General features: G+C 44.7%; 1 protein-coding gene across 1 annotated transcript; it reads right to left on the bottom strand.

Moving 5' to 3' along the window:
* Positions 1-832: 832 nt before the first annotated feature.
* On the bottom strand, positions 833-22,856 carry gjd1a (gap junction protein delta 1a). Its single transcript, XM_036524310.1, has 2 exons — positions 21,243-22,856; positions 833-1,734 (listed from the first exon to the last, which is right to left on the bottom strand). The coding sequence occupies exons 1-2, from the start codon at positions 21,317-21,319 to the stop codon at positions 894-896; spliced, it is 918 nt and encodes a 305-aa protein (XP_036380203.1). The 5' UTR covers positions 21,320-22,856; the 3' UTR covers positions 833-893.
* Between the last annotated feature and the right edge of the window lie 343 nt (positions 22,857-23,199).

Below are 23,199 nucleotides of genomic sequence, written 5' to 3'. Positions count from 1 at the left end.
TGTGGGGGTGTGGGTTGGAGTATAAATTCATTTCCACCCAAGGACCAAAGCTAAATAAAAACGAAACATAAAAAAACATAATCTATATAGATATCATAAAACATGGAACCACCCACCCCCACCCTGCAACTCCCCTCCATCCCCCCAACCCAACCCCATAAAATAAATCTGAATGATGTCTATATTTATAAATAATTGGGTTGTATGCAGTCATTTTAAATTATGGCACCAACTCTGGCACAAAACATTGATAGTTACATGATAATAAATGTTGGGTGGGCTAGGATGAAACACTAGGAGAGAAAAGGGGTTTTGGTTCTTCTGAGTCTTTCTTTTCAAGTTGAGAAGGGAAAAAGACATCTGCAGTGTTCATTCCTCTTTCTTAGGGCAGAGCAGAAGGGGGAAGCAAACATTACATTGGGAAAAAATGTCTAAACTCCTACAATCATCTCATTTAGACCAGGTCCATTATTTTCTCCCTGGTCATGAAAACGTGTGACCTTGTAGAGCCACTACACTGGAAAATGTCCTATAGTAAGTAATCCTTTTCAATGGTTTGAGCCGTTAGCTTGCAGTCAGCTGGTAAAAAATGAAAAGAGAATCTTTCCGTTGTGTGATGAATGTGAAGAAAACAGTTCAGCGTTCCACTTCAGAAGTTCAAAGCCACAGAGTGACAACCTGATAATGACCCTTGTTCCTCCAAGGGCTCCTCTCCAAAAACAAAGCCAAAAAGGGCCTTCCCCATCTTTCCTCCTCATTGTCTGAAATTCTGCCTGAATACTTTTCTACCAAAACTATGCTATATGAGGAGCAAATGGGGAAGAGGCCCAAACGTTACCTGTCACAAGAAACTCAAGCTCTCCGGCAGCCTGCCTCAACTCAGAGGCCGAAGGTCAAACATATGCAGACTCGCTGGACTGGGTCCTGCCCAGGTTGGGCGCCTGTGACAGGTGAGACAGGTCCTTCTTGCGCACCTCGCAGATGGACTTCCGGCGGGCCTGCACGCCGCGGATGGCCGTCTTGATCTTGCGCCACCCGAGGTGGTTGAGCTCGGCCAGGTTGAGCAGCACGCAGATGCCGCTCACGGCGAACATGAAGACCAGGAAGACCGTCTTCTCGGTGGGTCGTGACACGTAGCACTCCACCTCCTTGACGCAGGGGTAGCGGTCGCACTCGAACATGCCCGGCACGTTGAAGCCATACAGGAAGTACTGGCCGGCCAGGAAGCCTATCTCCAGGGCGTTGCGGAACACCACCTGGATGACGTAGAAGCGGGAGATGCCCTCCTGGCGCCGCACTTTGGCGCTCTTGGCGTGTGTGAGCCCGCGGGGGGCGTTAGGGATCTCCTTCACCTCCAGGCAGTCGTGCTCCTCCTTGCCGCTGTCGGGGTTGTGCACCAGGATGCCGTTGATGTTGCGGAGCTTGCGCGCGCTCTCATGCCTCCCGTGGTCCCGCTCCATGTAGGGGTGCAGGAAGGAGTAGCTGCGGTCGCGCTGCTTGGCCGACTGGTGCACTGAGTAGGTGATGAAGCACAGGCTGGGCGTGCACACCAGAATGATCTGGAAGACCCAGTAGCGGATGTGAGAGATAGGGAAGGCCTTGTCGTAGCAGGCCTGGTTGCAGCCAGGCTGCATGGTGTTGCAGATGAACATGGTCTGCTCGTCCTCGTAGACCTTCTCACCCACAATGCCCACGATCAGGATGCGGAAGATCACCACCACAGTGAGCAGGATCCTGACAGAGATGGAAAGAGGGGAGGGGAGGAGAGGAGAGGAGGAGGTCAATTTCATACTTACACAAAGGAGTATATTTTTTATTTATACGCAGGGGGTTATTAATGCATGAAATTGATAAAGCCTTATCAAGAACTCTGGTTCAGTCAATACGTTCTTCACACCTAGATGCTACCTTCACATAAAATGCAGTTGTGAACTGTATATGTAAATGTAACTCACCCTAAAAGTCTTACATATGTATGGATAAGAACATTCAACAAATTCATAAAAGATAAACAAAGACAAGAGAGCTAAAAAGAGCCTTTTCCCCCCAGTGGTTTGTGTATTGTCTGAAAAGAACATGAAAAGAAAGTGTTTCGACTCCCCCACAGAACCAAATTAGACATCTGTAACAAACCCGTTCACTGTTCTGTTCCCCAACTCAAAGGCAGACATTTTTACATCTTTAAAAAGCATGCATTGCAGAAAAACGTGAACTCAACAGGCCACGCTGAGGTGAACGTTCAGTCAAAACAACCCGCTGAACACAAACACGGTGGCAACAATGACAGAAGCAATAGCATACTAAACACCTGCCAGGGCATGAAGCATGACTCTACATTTTTGGTTTGACCAAGGATTTTGATGCAGGGGTGATTCTATTAATTTCTTTCATTTCAGATGCTTCAATAAATATTTGTGCCATTTAAGCTTTTCATGGAAAATTCATGTTAGAAACAAATACATGAATGAGGTACTTGTTTCTAAACCTGCACCCTAAACACACTACTGTAATTTCGCCAACTGGTAAAGCTTAGGTTCATAATAACTAAATTAAAATTCGTGTTAAAGCCCACATAAAGAGGAAGGGCACATACATGCCACCATTTGTGGAAAGAGTAAAACAGTGAGAGATGTCAAGTTTTTGTAGAAATTACAACATAGCTGAGTGCTACACTGCACAAAATGAGTATGTTGTACAGACGGGATGCACTTCCAGTGGCAGAAGGCTGGGAATAAAAACATTATACGTACAGAACATGGAGAAGGAGAAGCTAGCAAACAAGCATACATTCATTAATACAGTTTGTGCTGGATGAATATTAAAAAGCATGCAAAACAGAGAGATTATTTTGAAATTTAAAAGTGGCTTGGGTTTTAAAGATGAGGTGAAAAAAAATTACGTCTAAGAGACTGAATTGCGTAATCGTTTCTACATGCAATCTACAATATTATTTCGCACAAAGGCGAGTCAGGCGATTGTTACATTAGTGGTCCTTTAATCTGAAGCCAGGTAATGGCATTATCGTTGCGTAGAATATATATTGCAAAATAAATGAATAGACATTTTGACCATATTTGGGATTTTATGCATATTATTTTGACTTCATCATGCCTAACGGAATATTAACATACGTTGTTTCCGTAAACGAAGAACCGTTTTTTATATAAATAGCGCCCACTCACAGCCCAGTCTGTGCTTAACACACAAAAAAGCACAAAACTGGCAACTAGTACAATGGTTAACACTAGGCCAGGAGGACGTGTGTGTGTATATATATACATATGTGTATGAATTCATCCATGCCGCCTTCGAGTAATCATAACCATATACAGTACATTCCAGTTACTATATATGGCTAGATTGATAAAGGGACTTGATTTATTTTCATTGCGCTCATTATAACACGTCATTGATTTTTAACTGCGTCGTGAAATTCAAGGCTCGAGTGATTGCGGGTGAGACGCATCCGATCGCACCTACTAACAAATGTCAGCGAGTACATAACGTAACGTCACTTTATCGGTCGTTAACTGAAACCGGTTGCTCTCCGATTAATGTCAGCATTTATTCTCTTCACGTGAGTGTTGCCACGGTGAATTATGCTTACGGACCTGCGAGCCACTCCTAAAGCAAGTCAGTTGAGGGGGGATTTTATTCTGTGAGTCTAAATTAGCTGCATCTCCCCCACAACCGTCTCCCGTGGCCAGTTACCACAGCAACTGCATACTTAGCCATTAGGCAGAGTGTTACAGTGAGTGTGGAACCGAGGTAGCGACAGACAGAACGAGGTGGCCGACGCAGTGCCGTCATTAGCCATGGAGAACAAGAACCTGTCTCGTGGTGCATTCTGTACCTTGCGCAAAACACATGACTGTTATATTAAAGCGATTCTTTATCTATGCATACTCTGTTATCACAGTATCTCTGTTACTGCAGCCGACAGATCACAATGGTACAGAGTGGCCCCACCAATCCTAAAAGACTGTTCATCCTGGCAGACTCATTTACGCTTTTAAGAAACACAAATAAAAGCTAGTTGTTTCAATAGTGAGGAAGAATATGCTATTTTACATCCAAATGAGGGCAAATGGTTTGTGGGTTTTGCTAATTTCGCACAATTTTGACCATTTAATCATATTTAAACAATTTACAGCCATGTCATGCTTAACCTTTTCCTTGTGGTCCACTGTCTACATACACTACAGAATTTATGTACATTGCATCCTCATTACTCCGTTGTATTTCCTTAGCAGACCAGATTCAGGGCAAATGACAAATCTTTCTTTTTTATACAGCTGGATAATTTACCGAAGCATGCCAACCGAGCATTCTCCTCAAGTAAGTCAGCAGTTCCCTCACCTTGCCTGCTTTGCGTTACAAGGCTTAACCCTTTGAGTGATGAGCACTGACTTGCTTACGTGAACATTTCACACCCGAATCCAGAGCGTATAAACGAACGTTGGTATCAGGGGCGCTGCTGTAGTTCGCATGAGCAGGTAATGTAATGTGTCACGTAGACAAACGGAATCGAAAAGCAAAATGTGATTGCTTGCGATCACTGTTTTTGTCATGGCAACCTGCCATCCCCGAATGGCTCCCTCTTCATATCAGCATTTTATCGTGTAGTATGCGTAGTTTGAGGCAGCTACGAAAACGCTGAGCTCACAATAAGTACAATGATTTATCAAGAGATGAATGTAGGCCTAAATACGTTAAGTTTTTTTATACAACATGGTCTTTTCTGTTTGTAAGAAATGTTAATATTGTTGTCTATTCGTGAGCGTACTGTTCAGTGACTTTGAGGAAACTGCACGACTGCCTTGCAGTACCAGTTAACGATGCTGATATTTCAAAATCTGTGTTTTTTTGTGTGGAGAGGCGTCGCCCCACTGCCAGTCATGCTGACGTCACCAGTCACCTTGCTTCCAAGTCTCAAGCTGTCATTTTCCCTGTGTGAGCGCTTGCAGTTGTGCGAGAGACCGTTCCCAATGGAGAAAACAATGCAGATTGCTATATGCAGAGAAACAAGGGTAGAAAGACCGGAAGGCAAAAGTCTATGAAAAGAAAAAAAAACCACGAGACATTTAGCCCATTTAGGCTCGTCATTTTGCTTATAGTGTAAAATTTGTCGAATTTTGGTAAGCCGTGTCATGCTCTAATGGCTCTGTGTAGAAAAAATACTTTCTACTGTGAGGTGACATAATTTACATTTAACTAAATTTTACCTGTCCTTCTTGTTCTGCTGGCAGAACTCTCTTAAAATAGCTTCTATTGTGCACGTTATCAATCCCTTCGATTCAAAATTTGAAAAAGGGAAAAGATGAATGGACAGAAAAAGAGAGTGAATGAGAGTGAGGAAACAAAGAGAGAAAGAAGCAGGAGATGGCTGGGAGAGGCGGGGTGAGGCGGGGCTCGTTAGCGTGGAGGCTGCAGTATGAGTGTGAGCCATGTGTTAGCAGCTTTAAATATAGCAGCAAGGCGCTGGAGGACTTTCACACACCACCTGGGCCTGATGCACTTACCAGTCTTTGTGTGTGTGTGTGTGTGTGTGTGGGTCTTTGACTGTGCCTGTGTGTGTGTATGTGCAGGTGGTTGTTTGTGTGTGATGCATGTATGTGGCTGTCTGTTACATTGAATCTCTGTGTGCACACTTTCAGGTGCGTGTGTCTGTGTGTGCGCACGTATGGGCATGTGAGAGTGCTTGCGTTGGTTTGCATATGTGTATTTGCACATCCCGGTATGGCAGTTCAACCAGAGGTGCAGGTGTCTGTTTGTGCATTGTGTTTGTGTGAGTCCACGTGTGCGTGTGTGTTTGTGTTTGTGTTTGTGTGAGTCCACGTGTGTGTGTGTGTGTGTGTTTGTGTCTTGTGTCTCTGCATGTGTGTGTTTATATGTGTCCTTTTGTATAGGTATTAGTGGAGGGCAGCTTGTGTGCTTGTAAATGCATTTGTGCCTATGTACACAGCCATGAGTTTCTGTACATTTGTGTGTGGACCAGCAGTGCTATATGCTTTTGTGGTTACTTGTATATGTCTCTCTCTCTCTCTCTCTCTCTATATATATATATATATATATATATATTCCTTTGAACATTTATCAAAGGTAACTATGGTATGATTACACAAAAATTTCAATATCAGTCTGTGGATATTGCTGGAATAAATTATATTGCAGTATTCACACTGAATACTGATAGGATACTGCTTATTACTGTTATACAGAAAAATGCAAGTAACAATTTTGAAAGAAATTAGGGAAAATAATTACAAAAATATATATTCTTATATGACTAATGGGGTTATTTTTAAACTGTCAATACTGTAAAAAATGGTTTCATCATTTAAATGTAAACATGGCTAATGTAACATTGAAATATACTACATAAATTTGGGGATTGAGTTAGATTAATTTTTCTGGTGTAATATTAAATGTCATAATTGTAATCTATTAGATTTATGTTTCTTGATGAACTGATTATGCTGCTGCTTTTGTCCCTACTGAGGAATTTTACTTGACTGAATTTAAGTTGGCTGACGTGTAATGTAATGTAGTTAGCATTGGAGCGTAGTTTGAAAATATTAAGTTCATTTGAAATAGACTAAAAGGTGCTTGTTTAAGGGAAAGCAACAGTAAACATTTACTGGTAATTTTCTGGTAAGAAATTAGCCACAGCAATATTCACATGACGGCGTGAGAGCACCTTGTGCTTGTAGCTCAGCAGAGTTCATTTCTGTGCTTTATCGGTACTTCCTTAAACATAACTGTTTAAGGAGCTCTTTGCATTCTCAAGCAGTGACCCAAAACTCACTCAGTATAACAAGGCTCAATGACAACAGTAGCTCTCCAGACTCATTTCTACCATACCCTCCATTTTCGTGGCTAACGTTTCTCACAGAAATGCAATAAAGCAAAAAAAAAAAAAACTTCATGCTTTGTTCATTTTTGGGAGTATGTGCAAACAAAACATAGCCTAATTACTTATGTGGCGAATTTAAAATCAAAACACTTTACTTTTTGATCAGGATTTGTCACATTAAGCATCAGGTAGGAAAGACGATCACAGAGACCTGTCTTGTTCCAGTCTGGGTGCTAGTCAGGGCATGCTACAACAAAAACAACAGTGTGCTGATGTGTAGCTGAGGGCAGGACGGTAGAAACATGGCCAAGGAAAGACCCCCATTTTTGTTATCCCTATAAATTCCATTGTACTGTTCAGTTTCAGTGCTCAGTGATCACATTTGAAAGAGGTAAAACTCCATTAAAATGTCCCATGAAAGTGTCTTCAAAATGCCCCTCACATCAGATCGTTTCGGGTTAACTTTGTGGTCTGATGCACTTGCACCGCTTACCAAATGCCTTCTAACTCCTCAGTTTACCTCCTGAATTTTAAATAGTAGGTTATTACCTGATCAGTTGGTGATTAGGGCTGGTTTTCAGGGGCTACCAGTAGGATCCCTTTATTCTAAAGGAGTTACAAAGCCAGTGCATTTGATGTGAGCTATTTGGGTGCTGTTCTTGAGGAATTTTTCAACGTTTGAAAGTGCTCACATGTCCTTGTACTTTTTCATGATTTTTTTTCTCTTGTTGATCCTTGTCTCATTTCCCATGCAATTTTAAATCAAGTTCTAGGAGTTCACAAACCCTCTCTTTTGGCCTTTGACTTTTGTTTTACCAGTTAATTAACTGTGCTGGAATCCACCTTCCTGCTGGGAAAATAAGCCAGCACTTCTGACCCACCTTCAACACTTCTGTCCACACTGAGCTCCCTGATGAATGGCAGGAAAGACAGCACATTGACCATACCTTATTTACTATGCAGGTATTTGCTTAAGGATTTACAGTTTTTTACAATCATTTTCACACGTGTCTCAATACCACGTCCACTTTTTCAAAACATTAAACTGTGTATAATTTGCATTGCTTTGATACAAAATGCATTCAATCACCACTTCTTCCGAAATTCATGAATACCTCTTTCAGTCAATGTTCACCACCAGCAAAATTCTGTACAACTACAGCAAATTTTGCAGACATTAAGATACTCTGTTCAAAACAGTTAACTTTCAGTTCAAAACCTAATGAAATTTAAATCACTGTAGATGGAAATATGCTGCATTTTGACAGACAAATGAAAGTATGTGCTTGAAATAAGACAGATTATTCTGATTTTAGCAGAAAGTTTATTCAGTATTTTTGTTTGCAGCCTTGTTACCACTTATGTAAGTGGTCATATTTGCTTTGAAATTTGCATGTATATAGCAAAATATAGATGTAGCTGTCACTGAAAAGATTTTTCCACTATTACTGCTGTATATGTAAATCATGGGCTATCAGTGAAAGAAAGTGACCCAAGAATGCAACTATAGTAAATTTACCACACTCAATTGTGGTATCTTAAGTATTGTGACAGGCAAAACAACAGATCAAAAAGTTTGGCCTTTGTGTCATGATAGCTGCTTGGACTCAAATATTTATGGGGCGTTGGGGGGGGGGGGGGGGGGGGGGGGGGGGGGGGGGGGGGGGGGGGGGGGGGGGGGGGGTGGCATATAAGATGCTAATTTTGTAGGGGCGGATAAGATATGCAAATTTTTTTTTTCTAAATGTTCAAGGCAAGGGAGAATGTTGCAGTAAATGTGAATGTAGCAAAGGGCCAGAGCAATCTCCCCACCCAGCGTTGAACCCAGGTCTACAAGGTACCAACCATGCAACTTTGACCGCGACACCAAAGAACCAAGCTTGTTGATATGGCAGTCAGAGCACATACTCAGCCGTAGTGACAGCACTCTGTCGCAGTAAAATCATAAAAATTTGACCCAAAATACAGAGTACACCATGGATCAGCATTAGGGCTACAGCAGACTTCTAGTGGTAGTATCATGTGTTGTTGTTTCACTTACTGTACTAGAAATGAAAAGTATCTGCAGACTTTTTGTTGTACTATAGTATACCTCAGAAATTGTAGCATAGAGCTGCCATGAGGGATATTGCAGCTTTTCAGATTTGTTTGGTATTACAACATGTACTCTAAAGAGGTGTCATTCTTTTTTTTCTTTTTTTAAAATGCAACACTACAGTAATCTATGCTAAAACAGAGGATACAGCAACACGTAATATATATGCATTTTGCAATGCTTCAAGTTGTTTCTGTTCTTCAGTCCATTGTACTTTGAGTGACAAACTAGTCTGCTGGGAGAGAGCATTTGCTATAGTTATGGCAGCACAAGTCACTTTTGGGTGAATTGTGAAGTGTTTTGGTGGTTGTAGTGCATTTTGCACAAAAGATTAACTGATGTGCTCATATGCATGGTTGTTAAGCACACGGTGTTAAGAGATTTGAAAAAGTGGCCATGGTATTGACCTAAGCGTGAAAACAGTTGTAAAAAACTGTAAACACAGTTATTCATCAAGTGAGCCGTAAACAAGCCTCAACAGATCTATTGCATGTGAATCAGTGGAACAGCATACAGCTCTAAATCTGAGAATTCTGACACACCCCTTTATGTGGACATGTATACAAACAGAGCTTTGTTGATACTGCAAACATAATTGTGACAGAGTGCTGTTTGTGCTCGCCCTTCGCTACAAATGGTTTCAGAGTGGGATGGCCATCGGAGGCGTGCCCAGTGTGTGAGCTGTATGAGGGACCCCCAGGTTAGGTTGACCCCGGTGTGAGGGACCCCAGAGATGGGTGGAGCACGGTGTGAGGGACCCCAGAGATGGGTGAAGCACCAGTGAGTGGGGCACCCTGGGATGGGAGAAGTACGGTGGGGGATGCACGAGGGATGGCTTGGTGCGTGAAGCACATGGACGTGCTTTCCGAAGGGGAGGGCAGTGTGACAGAGTGCTGTCACTACAGTTGAGTATGCGCTCTGACTGCCATACCAACGAGCCTGGCTCTTTGACGTTGCAGTCAAAGTCGCATGGTTGGTACCCCGAGGACCCGGGTTCGAGGCCGGGTGGGGTGACTGCTCTCGCCCTTTGCTACAATAATATACTGTGGTAAATGTAGGTTATTTGTGCATGTGTGTTCTGGTATTTGTGCTTGTGTGTGTATGGGAGTGTATGCATGTGGGAGTGAATGACTGGAAATTTGTGTGTGCATAACAGAGTGTGTGTGTCCTTATTCGGATGTAGAGGAAAAACTGTAAAAAGCTCAGCATGGTGGTTCATATGCAAAAATAGTCACTCTGGAGGTCAGCTGCTTGACTTCAGAGACACTCAGAGGAGAGCAGGGAGGGGAAAATTGGTAATAGGCGCAATGAAAATATAGTCCAGATCTTAAAGAAGCCTAAGATGATCTAATCTGTGTGATGAAAGGCAAGGAACTCAGAAACTAACTTCATCACAAGCCAACACTGTCAAAAAACGAATCAAAATAACTTCAAAACACATTAACACCATCTGCACAGACATGATGTGGTGAAAAAAGAAATTCAGGTGAAAATGTTGACGGCAGAGCTCTATAGGAAATGCAGGTGGAGGATTGTTTGTGTGTATATGTGCGTGTGTGTGTGTGTGTGTGTGTGTGTGTGTGTGTGTTCTGGATGAAGACATGTGAAAGAGGAGTTACAGCCATGTGGAGGAACTCAAGAGAAATGCTCACAGGGGAAAGGGGTAACAGCTAAACACAGCCACCAGAACTATTACCATCACACAAAGTGAGTACCATGAAACACAAAGAACATGACAAGAGAGGTGAAGAAACCTTGCTAAAAAAGACTTCCTAGGCCTAGACATCAAACCAGAAACAAGAACTGTAGATGTAAGTAGCTTGATGCACCAGAACATCAAGGTCTTTGCGGGCTGGCATACCTGGGCTCATCTTGTTATCTTGTTGCTATTGCTATTCACTGACAGTTGCTCTTTTGGTAATTAAAAACATTGAAGTAACACTTATTACAATGTATATACCTGAATGCACCCACACAAAAATCATTGAGAAAGCTATTTTAGAGAATGCATTTTTAGCCTTATCAATATATTTTTATTTTGCAATATTAACTATTAAAATTTATTATAGTTATAATGTATTGACCTATATATTATTGGATGTAACTAAATATCTCAATATACTACAATATATTTCATTTCCATAAGGGCATAGTTTATGATGAAAGAAATTCTCTCTATATTAAAAGATATAAGAGCTTTTCAGGCATTGATCAGTGAGGAATATACACAGCGTGCAAAAAAATAATACACAATCAGTCGCTGCGCACATTGGTGCTGTGATGTTGAATATTTACATCCAGCTGTCTCTGTTTCTCCCCTCCTCAAATGCACATGACGGTTATTTTCCTGACAGCAGCCAAATCAACAGGGTGTGGTGAGGAACATTAACCTCTGTGCCATAACATCTGATAAGAAAAATTTCTGATTCAACATGGGCAAGTCAAGACATGCAGGCCATCCTAAGCCATATGGCGCTAGCGCAGCGCGGTCCAGGAACAGCTGGGTGTACATTACATCATTTTACATTATTCATCTGCTTAGCGGACACCCTTCTCCAGAGCGACTTATATGTCATCCATTCATATCAATATTTACTGGAGCAATTTAGGTCTTGCACCGTGCTCAGGGGGACAACAGCATGGACCCATCTGGGAATCGAGCCGGTGACCTTTTGGTTACAAGCCCTGATCTTCAATCGCTACACCACGCTGTCGGATCTGTGGCATGCTGCCACCCTTAATGGAACCCTGCATAGTGGAAACATGACTTTGGAAAAACCAAAGCAGGTGGGGGCGTGGCCTCCAGGGGAACTGGAAAGGCAAAGAGAAGAGGAAGTGCAGTGCCCTCTCTGTCTGTCTATCCCTCTCTCTCTCCCTCTCTCTCCCTCTCTCTCTGGGGTGTGCAGAGATCAGGCTGGCTGACTGGGTGGCTGGTGGGCTGGCTGCAGACGCAGACTCTAACACTCACATCAGCTCCTCTCACTGTGACTCACCCACACAGCAGCTGCTGCTGTCAGCCTCCAGGGCCCACAACAGGCCCAGCAAGCAGACGCAGCACACACTCACACACACTCACACTCACACTCACACACACACCACACACTCAGACACTCACACACACTAACACACACACACACACACACACACACACACCACACACCATTCACTTATAGACACATCACTCTCGCACACACCACTCACTCACTCACTCAAACACCACACACATACACACTCACACACACTAACACACACACCACATGCTCACACACTCTACAAACTCACACACACACCACAGACTGTTACAGCACCAAATATGTCAAGTATCAAACATAAAGGTATACTCAAACTGAAAGGACATGTTGACATCACACACACTATTTGTACTTTTATTGCATGTCCTGTAAAATATGAATGAGCATGTCACCTAAATTCAGAGACATAGTCTTCATGTTGACTGTTCATGCCGTATCATTACTGCAGTGCACTAACTGAAGAATGAAGGTCATACACTCTTCATTGGTTTGTGATTTATTTATTCCAATGCTTCAGTGCCACAGAAAACACTGCACTAACTGAAGAATGAAGGTCATACACTCTTCATTGGTTTGTGATTTATTTATTCCAATGCTTCAGTGCCACAGAAAACACTGCACCCTGTGTTGTCCAGATAATTACTTAAATGCGCCTCAGGTTTCTAGCTCTTTCCCTCCTCAGATTATGTTCATCCATCCCCCTGTGGGTGTACAGTAGTTCTCCTCTGCTGCTGAAAGCATCCCAGTTTGCCTGCCACGCTTGAGATGGTGGTGCTTCATTAACAAATGGAAGGGAAAAATCTGAGTATGTCTCGGCGAGCATGACTGGAAGGCAGTCAGCAGGGATCGAGAAGGCAGGATCTGCGAGTTTCACTTTTACTACTACAGATTGGCCGTTTCTCTGGAGGCTTCTCAAGGTCTTTTGTCCTTATGTGATCTCGCTGTCTCTGTTTCGCTCTCTCTCTTTTGCTCTCCCTCATTTCCTCCCTCTCTCCCTTTCTCTCTTTCTCTTTCTCTCTCTCCCTCCCTCTCTCTTCCTCTCCCTCTCTCGCTGTGATCCATTTCAAGGCTTACAGGCAGCTTCTTCAGGATCAATGAAGAGCAGGAATGCTCTTTTGAAAATCACCTCGATAGACCCACTTTCATTTACTCAGCCCTCCCTCCCTCTCTCTCTCTCTCCTCCTCGCTCTCTCTCTCTGCTGTCCCATTTATTTTACTTATAATCAGGACCTTGCAGGGACTTCTGGCGTGGTTCAGAATACACTCAGTCTGGAGAATATGGGAACTGACATTTCTCACTTAGAGGGGTCAATGACCCCCTTTTCCCATCTGTGAGTGTGTGTGTGTGTGTGTGCATGCATGTATGCCTGCAAGTATATTTGTGTGCATGTGTGTGTGTGCATGTGAGCATATGTGTGTGCGTGCATTTGTGCTGTGTGTGTGTGTGTGTGTGTGTGTGTGTGTGTATGTGTGTGCTTGTGTGTATTCGTGGGTGAATTTTATCTTGGTAGAGAGGTCAGATCGTGCTGCAGTGTAATTTGTGATCCTGTGCGTTTAGTGCAATGAGCAAAGACATAAATTATTCTGTGCACTGCAATGCTGTCTCTCTAAATAATACTTAATGCTGGCCTGTGCTGAAAGCATTAGTGCCAGCAGATACAAGCTGAAAAGTAATTTAGCCTGTTTTCCTGCCTTGTGTTTCCTCTCCTGTCTTCCTGACCCTCCATACTGCAGTCAATCCCGCTCTCTGCCCCTCTCCCCTTCTCTTCTCTTCTCTTCTCTTCTCCTCCTTTCTTCTCTCTTTCTCTCTTCTCTCCCTTTCTCCCCTTTCTGTCTTTTGCCCTCTCTACCCCTTTTTTGCTTTCTGTCTCTTTCTCCCCTTCTCTGTCTTTCTCTCCCCCCTCCACACCTGCTCACAGCATTGCAGCAGTTCTGATGGCAGAAAATGATGCCTCGACAGGTTTGCTTTCCTACCTGCAAGCTGTTTAGTGCTGTGTTAGTACACTACTGCTCCTTTAGGTCTACCCATGCTCCACTGAGGACACAACTGGCAACCACAGCAGTTCAGACTGAATGTGTGTGTGTGTGTGTGTGTGTGTGTGTGTGTGTGTATGTGTGTTGAGTGGAAACAAAGGGGTGTGAAGGAAAGAATTGCATGAGAGTGAGTGTAAATGGAACAGAGGGAGAGACAGAGAGAGGAATGGAGGTGATAAGGATGATGGAGGGAGTGTGTGAAGGAGAGAAAATTAGTGAAAAAGATGAGTTTGGGAAGCAGAGACAGCAGGGGGGAGGGAAGGAGAGATGGCAGTCTCGAGGCGAAATGACGTGCTGCTGACGCGGTAGACCTGTTATCACCACCGCTCCCACCGTTCATTTAAGAGATATTGCCTTGTGTGTGAGTCAGTGAGTGCGTGTATGCCTGTGCATATGTATGTGTGTGCCTGCGTGCATATGTACAAAAGTGTTGATACAGCAATTAAAACAGAAAAGCAGTTTTGGTGAATGATTACTTTCCCAAGGTCATGCATTTTTGGGGAGTAGTTGCTTGAAGGTTGGGGACTTATATTTCTTAGTGGCTCAGTGAGATCTGGGTGCCAGTTCAGCTCAGGACAGAACAGAGGGCACACATCAGGGTGTGACCGTTTGGCCAGCTGATCACTGCACGTCTCTCCTGCTTTCACCGCCGTTCTGTATTTACAGCGTTCATCTGTACCCGAGGCACGCCCCGCCCTGTCTCTGTTTTGAGCTCCATTCATAAATACAGTTCTCTTCTGTCATCTTGGGTGAAGAACTGTCAAGGAGAACGTCCTTAACAAAATTACTATAATATAAGAGCACCTGTTTACGCCTACAGCAACCAGCACCAAGAAACAGATCTCCTCATTCACAGATACCTCTTACATATTCACACACTCTCTCCTTGGTTCAATCAACATTTGTCCTTAATTCAACTGAAGAAATAAAGGCAATTGACTTTTTTGTAATACAGAAAAAAGGTATTTAATTTAGCTTGAAGATCACTGACCTCTGAATTTTTTTCTGTGGGGAAAAATGAAAAAGTAGGAATTAACCGTGAGTCAAAGTTAAGCGCAAAAGTGTAAATGATGATGTAACACGACAAGTGCAGAAAGTGCTCCTCCATTTCTCCACAACACTCTAAGAATTATGCTCCGGGAGAAAAGATGGCCTCATCTTCATCAGATCTTTGACCTCCTGCAGGGTTCTGTTCTCACGAAAAACATCAGGGTGGCACTGTGCGCCTTGGAGCAGAGTGCTTTACCCAAGATTTCCTCATTAAATATCCAGCTGTATAAATGGATAAAACATCTAAGCCATGTAAGTTGGAATAGACTAGGGCTTCTGCTAAGAAAATATGTATAAAAAATATAAGTATTAATTTGTATTTTATGTGTTTTTTATATTGTTTAAAAAATCACAACTCCTGGTTATTGAACCAACTCCAGCAACCTCTCACCTTTTCACCTTCCAAAAATAAAAGGCCCTCTGGCCCTCTCTGGGGTCACATGAGCCCCAGCACCATGCAGGACCGCGCATTGCGGTGGGCTCCTCTGCTCTGGCAGGTGCCTTGTCCCTGATGGAGTGGGGCTCACCTGAAGGACACTACAGACACAGTGAACTCCACCTGCATCGCAGTGTGAGGTAGGACTCTGTACTATGCCCACACTCCCGGGCTGTGGGACGGGGTGTCTCCTGAGCCCGCACGGGACCAGAGAGGAGCCCATTGGAACAGAGGCACCGGTATAATTTTAGCCTGGTTATTTTTGTCTGTGCTGGGAGGCAGAGCGGAGCTGGATGAGAGGAGACTGCAAGGGTGTGGATTCTCACACATAAGCACACACACTCACACACACACACGCACACACACACACACACACATAAACATGCACACACACACACACACACACACATAAACATGCACACACACATGCACACACATATATACATAAAGACACAATCATGCACACACAAACAAATAAACATACACACAAACACATTGTCACAGATACCTGCACCTGTGCAGACGTATGCGCACACACACACACACACACACATACGCACACACACAGGCATGCATGCACACAAATAAACCAGCTACTAGGTAAAGCACAGATCACTGCAGCAAGTGTTACGTATGCATTAGTGAGACTTAAGCCAAGAACACAGCGTAGGATTTTTACAATGATGCTGCATGATAAAGCTGGGGACACTCTGCCCAAAGGGATTTATTGCGACGCTGATTTTCTGATTTTTCTGCCATGTTCAAGGGCTTCATAGAATATTAAACATGTTGAATCCATGTGAGCAGACTGAAATCCATGCCGATTGTGTAAGATTGCTTTGTAAACTGTTTGCACATTGCTGAATATAACACTGGCACAGTGCAACCAGTGTTGCAAATGCGAAGCATTTGTAGTAGAAGCAGATTGTGCTCTTATTTCAACTTACAGGTTAAAAACTGAATTTTCTGACTTCCTGGCATGTTAACAGCTTGTTTCTCATCTTGTGATGCTAAAGTATCCATTGGCCTTACCTGTGGAAGTAACCTGTACACCTGTGATCATGTGTTAGAAATAGGCATGAAAAACCTGCCTTAGTAACACCATTTTTATGGAAAAGAAAAAAATGCATGCAGAGCTTGTGTGAATTTAGCAAAACTCCGGCAAAGGCAGAGGGGTGATCATCGTCAGAGCTGAAATGGCATTGTGTGTTCTGGGCCTGTGTTGTGCGTCAGATCCGACTCCACGTATCACACAGAGAGAAATTGCAGCCAACTCAAACACAGCGATGCTTGCACTGCCCGCTCCCTTAAGATTGGGAATAATCTCACTGTGCGTCCCAACGCATCACAGACACAACGTCACAGAATTACGTCACAGAATAATGACATCACATCATTGGTAGCTGTTTCTATATTAAAAAAAAAAAACTTGACTCTTTGGATGTGAAGACCTGTTGTACTTAATTGTAAATATTTAACCTTTATTGCACCAGGAAGGGGAACCGAGAACTAATTTCTGATTTACAGTTACAGCCTCAGGAATCAAAACAGGTTGGAAATGCAAGGGATTGCACAGCCAATCATCTGTCAGGGAAATTTTAGGTGACCAAACATAAAGCAAGAGTTTTGAAATTTGACCATCATCCTAACATTAGCCATCCCACTCTCTTGAGGTAGGGGGTATCTTTAGTGTTGGTTTCATTTGTAGATCTAATTTGAAGATTTGTCATTTTACCAAAGTTTTATGTCCACTTTTCACTTTTATCTGAAAATGCCATTGCGGTCTCATACTGTACTAATGCTGTCAGTCTAATCCTGTCAATAGGAGCAGGTTGTAATTGTGACACAACAAGAGCAGCATTTGCACACCAGCCACATTGCTTAAAATGATTTTGAAACACACATGCATGTAGTTGTGACCTGGAACTCATCGCTCCCTATCACAGAATCACAGAACATGTGCCTGTATTCATCATCAATTTGTCTCTAATTCTGAGTGACAAAAAAATGCAAATGTTTCTTTTCTTCCCTCAACAATACAGTTCAGTGAGTTCAGCAGCCAGCAAAATTAATTTTAAAAAATTGTGTTTGTATTGAAAAAGTGTTGATTGGATGCAGTACACAGTCTCAGAACCTGCCAATAGTCATTCTGTGATCTGGTTGAATGAATAAAGCCAAGTGTTCTTGCTGAATAGAAAAAATTCTCAGCTTTAACAAAACAATTAAAATCATTGGCAGACATTTTGCTGGGAAATGACCGATGTGTGGGTGAACTCTTTTCAGCTGACATATTTATCAATTGGTTCATTAGAAAGCCTGAGTGTTCTTAACCGCCTGAAATCTATGCCCTCCATCATCTGTGATGCAGAGCGATGTCTGAACTCGCTCAGCAGGATCTATCTGAATAAGTTATCGGCTAACGCTGGAGATCCATCGACACCGAGGTTGACATATTTTATTTTTCAATGACTTTGTTCACAGATGAAAGTGTTTGTGATTAATGCAAAATGGCTTATCATGAAATTTCCATTATCCTTGTTGCCTAACAGTAAAAAAAAACATGTACATACATTAAACCATAGTGGAGGATAAATGCAGATTTTAACCTATGCTGATGTGCATTGGAGGTAGGCTTCTTTATCAATCCACATTCCACAATCGGCTTGAATAAAGTAAGATAGACATTAACATACGCTCCCATCTGGGTGATTATGTTCTCTCCCTATTCCTAAGGATAGATAAAAAAGTGATGGAGAAACTAATTAAAGATTGTTTGCTGGTTGTGATGAGTAGGGAGACTTCAAAACCACATGGCCTTCACATAGCCAGACAAGCAGCACATTGCTCTGTCTCATGTGGTGTGAACTGAATTTTTCTGTATCTGTGAAGGAAATACTGCTCCCACCCTGGTGCCTCCTATGTGATCTGATGTGTGTCTGCGTCACCGTAACAACTCCTGGTGTAACAGACACGCGCACACAGAGCGGGGGGGGACACACGCTTCTAGCGACGTCGGTGACACGACGCCGCAGCAGTGTTGCGGTAACGTTGCTGTGACCTTACGGGAGCGTGATCAGCACCAGCTTGGCGCTCGGAGTGGACGGTGCGGCTCCCAGCAGGCACCCGCCCCCGCGCCGCATGCGCTGGCCCGGCGTTGGCCCGCGACGAGGTCTGTGCTGCGGTCTCCGCGTGAGAGGTGCACGATTTGCCCTTGCTGATAAGACAACGACCTTTAACCCCCCCGCAGTGTGATCAGGGTGTACGAGGTGTCTGTATCAAAGAGCACAGAGGCCTGAGGCCGTTGTAAGCACAGAGACCTTTGGGCGATCGCTGACAGCTCTGATCAGGGAGGGGAGCGAGGTGAAGCCCTGGCACACAGCAGACAGTAGTTCTCTTTGCTGTCCTATTCTGTTCCTGAAAGTGCTGTACTGTTTGCACTACCAAATACTTGCTAGCAAAGACGAATAGCTTAATGGATACCAACCTCTTCAGTCTCTTAATATGATATGGTTCCATCAACACATTTGACAGAGTTGATGGTGAGGTGAAACTATGAAACATTTGCATATGTGCCATTGGAACATAGCATTAATAATTAGGACAAAATACAACCAATCAACAATTGACAATTAATCAAATAGCAAAGAATATATCAGCTGTCATCTGCATTACCATCTCAACACTTACACTTAACACCATTGTCAAGCGACTTGGTTCAAGAATACATAAAAAACAACTGCCTCTGTTAAACTACTACAACACATAAATTATGAGGACATCCTTTGTCATTCATCCCCCTGCTTGCTCACACAGATAAACATGCTCACAGCTGGTAAAGCACATACCTATGGGCGCACACACACACACACACACACACATACACACACGCACAGGCACACACACACACACACACACACACACACACACACACACACACACACACACATACACACACACACACGCACAGGCACACACACACACACACACACACAGATGCAAACAGTTCCATTTGGGAAATATCTGTGTGTATGTGTGTGCCACAGTGCCCCCTTGCTTCCTTGTGTGTGAGAAAAAAAAAAACCTCTGTCCTTGTGTGAGGTGAAACAAAGGGCTAGCAGAAGTGAGTGAGAGAGTGTGTGTGTGAATGTGTGAGAAAGTGTGGGTGTGAGTGAGTGTGTGGGTGAGTAAGTGAGTGAGTGAGTGTACGAGTGAGTGAGAGAGTGTGCAGACGTGTGAGAAAGTGTGGGTGTGAGTGAGTGTGTGAGTGAGTAAGTAGGTGAGTGAGTGAGTGTACGAGTGAGTGAGAGAGTGTGTGTGTGAATGTGTGAGAAAGTGTGGATGTGAGTGAGTGTGTGAGTGAGCAAGTGAGTGAGTGAGTGTATGAGTGAGTGAGAGAGTGTGCGTGTGAATGTGTGAGAAAGTGTGGGTGTGAGTGAGTGTGGGAGTGAGTGAGTGAGTGAGTGGGTGAGTGAGCGTACGAGTGAGTAAGTGAGTGAGCTTGCGAGTGAGTGTGTGAATGTGTGACTAAGTGTGTGTGTGAGTGTGTGTGCAGGTGAGTGAGTGGTTGAGTGATTGAGTGACTGAGTGAGTCAATGAATCAGTGAGTGTGTGAATGAGTGAGTAGCCAGAAAAGTAGAACAGCTCCTGTGTAATGTGACATTGCTTCTTTTCCATTAAAAAGGTTGAGAACAGCAAGCCCTAAACCAGCCAATGATGCTCATTTGCGTCATCAAGCAGTTTTCTAAGCCTTGCAGAGGAAGAAGGAGAGCAGGTACCTTCTCCTACACACACCTTTACTCCCCCTCCCCTCCCCAGCCCTCTCTCTCTCCGGCTCCTGCTGTTACCTTGATGCGTCAGAGAAACTGCTGCCTTTAATCACGTCACTGGAAAGACCAATAAGTGGTCTTTACACAAAAGCGCGTCCGAATTAACCTTAACGCCCTTGTAATGCCTGCTATTGATTAAATGCTGTTCGCTCATCCTCAAACCAATAAGGAGAAGAGAGAGTAAAGATTCTTGGTAAGAACTGGAGGCACTGTGGGTCTCCCCAGACACCGAGCAGAATGAGAGCCAGGCAAACCCTCGCTGCTCATCTAACCCACGTACAGCTGGGGCTCCACCTGACCAATCACAGAGCCTGTTCCTGCTTCCAGCACCGTGGTCTGATTACGCACAACAGTGGGCACTCAGTGACAGATTGGGACACGGTGACTGACTCACGTGCAGCACACTGAAATGCAGTCAACCACTAACACCCACCCCCCCCTGCCAAAAACTGTAATATTTCAGCACAGGAAGGCTTAATACTTGTACATATCAATAGTATTTTAGCAGCAAACAAGTTAATGTCGTTAGACATACATACACACAAGCGCAGAGAAAAATTTCAACAGCATTTCAGCAGAGAAAAGGTTAACATCCCTTTTTGCCAAATGCTACTATTGTCCCCCACACAGTGACACATTGCAGTGATACTGGGTTGACATCCTAAATTATCAGTAGTATTTCAGCAGAGACAGGGTTAATGTTCCTGTAGTATTTTAGTAAAGGGTGAAGCAGAGAGAGGGTTAATTTTCTTATATCCCAATACTACTACTGTTCCCCACACAGTGGCACATTGCTGTCGTAAAGCCTGGGCTGATGTCCTAAAATATCAGTAGTATTTCAAAGGGTTAATGTTCCTAGACATCTGTAGTATTTTAGCAGTGGGTTAAGCAGAGAAAAGGCTAATGTCCTTACCGTCCAATCATGGTAGAGTGCTGCTGGACAGCAGCCTCCAGCAGCCTCTCCAGTATGGTCCACTCCCCCATGGTCATTGAAAGATGGCGGCAGCTGTCCTGAGCACAAATTTTCTCACCCCCTCCTCGAAGACTCTGCACCACGATTTACTGGGACCCGGCAGAGCGGGCGCGTCTGCCTTGGTCCCGTTCGCCTGTCCCCACTGCCGTCTGGGGAGTGAGAGTACTTTTTCGGTGACCTGGCTGTTCTGTCCCCAGTGGGCGTCCCCCACCGGGTCGGCCCAGTCCGTCCGGGATGTCCTGACCGCACCTCTCCCTCCCCTCCGGACGTCTCTGCCTTGGCTGCAGTGGTTTGCGGTTTGTGCCGTGCCGGGTGCCGCGTGGGCTGTTTCTCAACTTTCCCGCCGCTGTCAGGCCGGTCCTTTCCCTCTCACGCCAAGCAGCCGACGCTGTGATTCGCTGTGTGCGTCCGCTATGCTCTCCCTGTCTCTCTCTGCGCCCCACCCCCCTCCCAGCCCTTACATCCTGGACACTCTCCCCCCCACCCTTTATGCCCAATGCACCAACTCCTGTTACTGTGAAACACACACTCCTGTGTTGAGCGTTGGGTGTCTAACGCCCTGAGCACGCCCTGGTGTCCTCCCGCTCAGCACGCTGCACTGATCTGACCCCTCCTCTTCTTGCTAGCGCAGCATTGCGCGCACACGCAGTCTGTCGCGACCATGGCTGCTGTCGTTGACAGAGCGTGTACTACGCCCGCGCCTCCGGCCGAAGGGCGCTGAAATGCACTGCGTTGCGCTGGTGAGTGCAAGCTCTGCCAAACTCACGGGTGCCTCGACCCGCTCCAGCCCTGGCCACAACCAAGCACCCAAAACACACGCATGCATGCACACACACACACAAACACACCGCAGGGAGACACACACACACACAAACACACACGGACACACAACACCTGACCTAGCGCATATATACAAGCAGGGATTGTTCAGTCACACAGATGTAAGCACACAGACGCACGAACGCACCAGCATGCCCTGCAGAACCCTGTGTCTAAGTCCAGCGTGGCTGTCTCCCTGTCCACACGGTCATGCATGTGGCGGAAAGCAAAGATCAGTGTCTATCCTATTAGACTGGGTTATCTCCTCTGCTCTCCCTCCTTTCCCTCTCCCCCTCTCTCTGTCTCTCTGCGTTAAGCTCCATGTCTCTGCCTCTTCTCACCGCTGCGGCTACCTTTTTCCCTCCTGCTGTTGCTCTCCGAGCGCATCCCTCTCTCCTCAGCTTGTTCTCCCTCTGTCAACCTCAGAGAGCGTGCTACCCTCCCTCTCTTCCTCACTCCCTCCCTCCCCCTCTCTCTCTCTCGCTTGCTCAGTCTTGCTCGTGTCCTCTCTTTGGCTCTCTCTCTCTCTCTCTCTCTCTCTCTCTCTCTGGTAAAATTGTGCTTGGATTGCTACTCGCTCTGTTGCTTCATTGCTGCTTGCAAGAAATGTTCTCCCCTGCGCTGGCTGTGTCCTCTGCTTTCCGCCTTTGCGCCTCTCCCCCTTGATGTAGAGTCAGAAAGGGATTCAACTGCCGTCCCTCCTCCTCTCTGCAGTCCTCTCTCTCTCACTCTCTCTCACTCTCTCTCTCTCTCTCCCACGTATGGGGTCCTGGTTGCTCTCTCTCTTTCTCTCTCTCTCTCTCGTCACCTTCTCTTCCACCTGGCCTCTCTTTCTCTCTCGTGCACAGGCACCCGGCTCTAGCGTGTGTCAAGCGGATTAGAGAGAGGAATCACGCTCTGTTCCTCCCTCCATCTCCCTCATTCTCCTCCTCCTCCGCCCCTCTCCCCCTCACTCAGTGCAACTAACCTAATCTCATACCTATTCCTTTCTCAGTGTTCCTTTCCTCTGTACATTCCACCCCATCTCTTTTAATTCCCCACTCTTTCTTCTTTTAATTCCCCACTCTTTCTTCCTCAT

This window comes from Megalops cyprinoides, chromosome 3, assembly GCF_013368585.1.
Source record: "Megalops cyprinoides isolate fMegCyp1 chromosome 3, fMegCyp1.pri, whole genome shotgun sequence".
Taxonomy (NCBI): domain Eukaryota; kingdom Metazoa; phylum Chordata; class Actinopteri; order Elopiformes; family Megalopidae; genus Megalops; species Megalops cyprinoides.
The sequence above is the reverse complement of the archived record's forward strand: the minus strand, read 5'-3'. Positions and strand labels throughout refer to the sequence as shown.

What these genes read in the sequence shown, in the direction of transcription:
- gjd1a (XM_036524310.1), bottom strand. Translation starts at nt 21,319, where the DNA reads ATGACCATGGGGGAGTGGACCATACTGGAGAGGCTGCTGGAGGCTGCT. An exon ending in CACTCTACCATGATTGGACG is followed by an intron (nt 1,735 to 21,242) that starts GTAAGGACATTA and finishes CATCTCTGTCAG; the next exon opens with GATCCTGCTCACTGTGGTGG.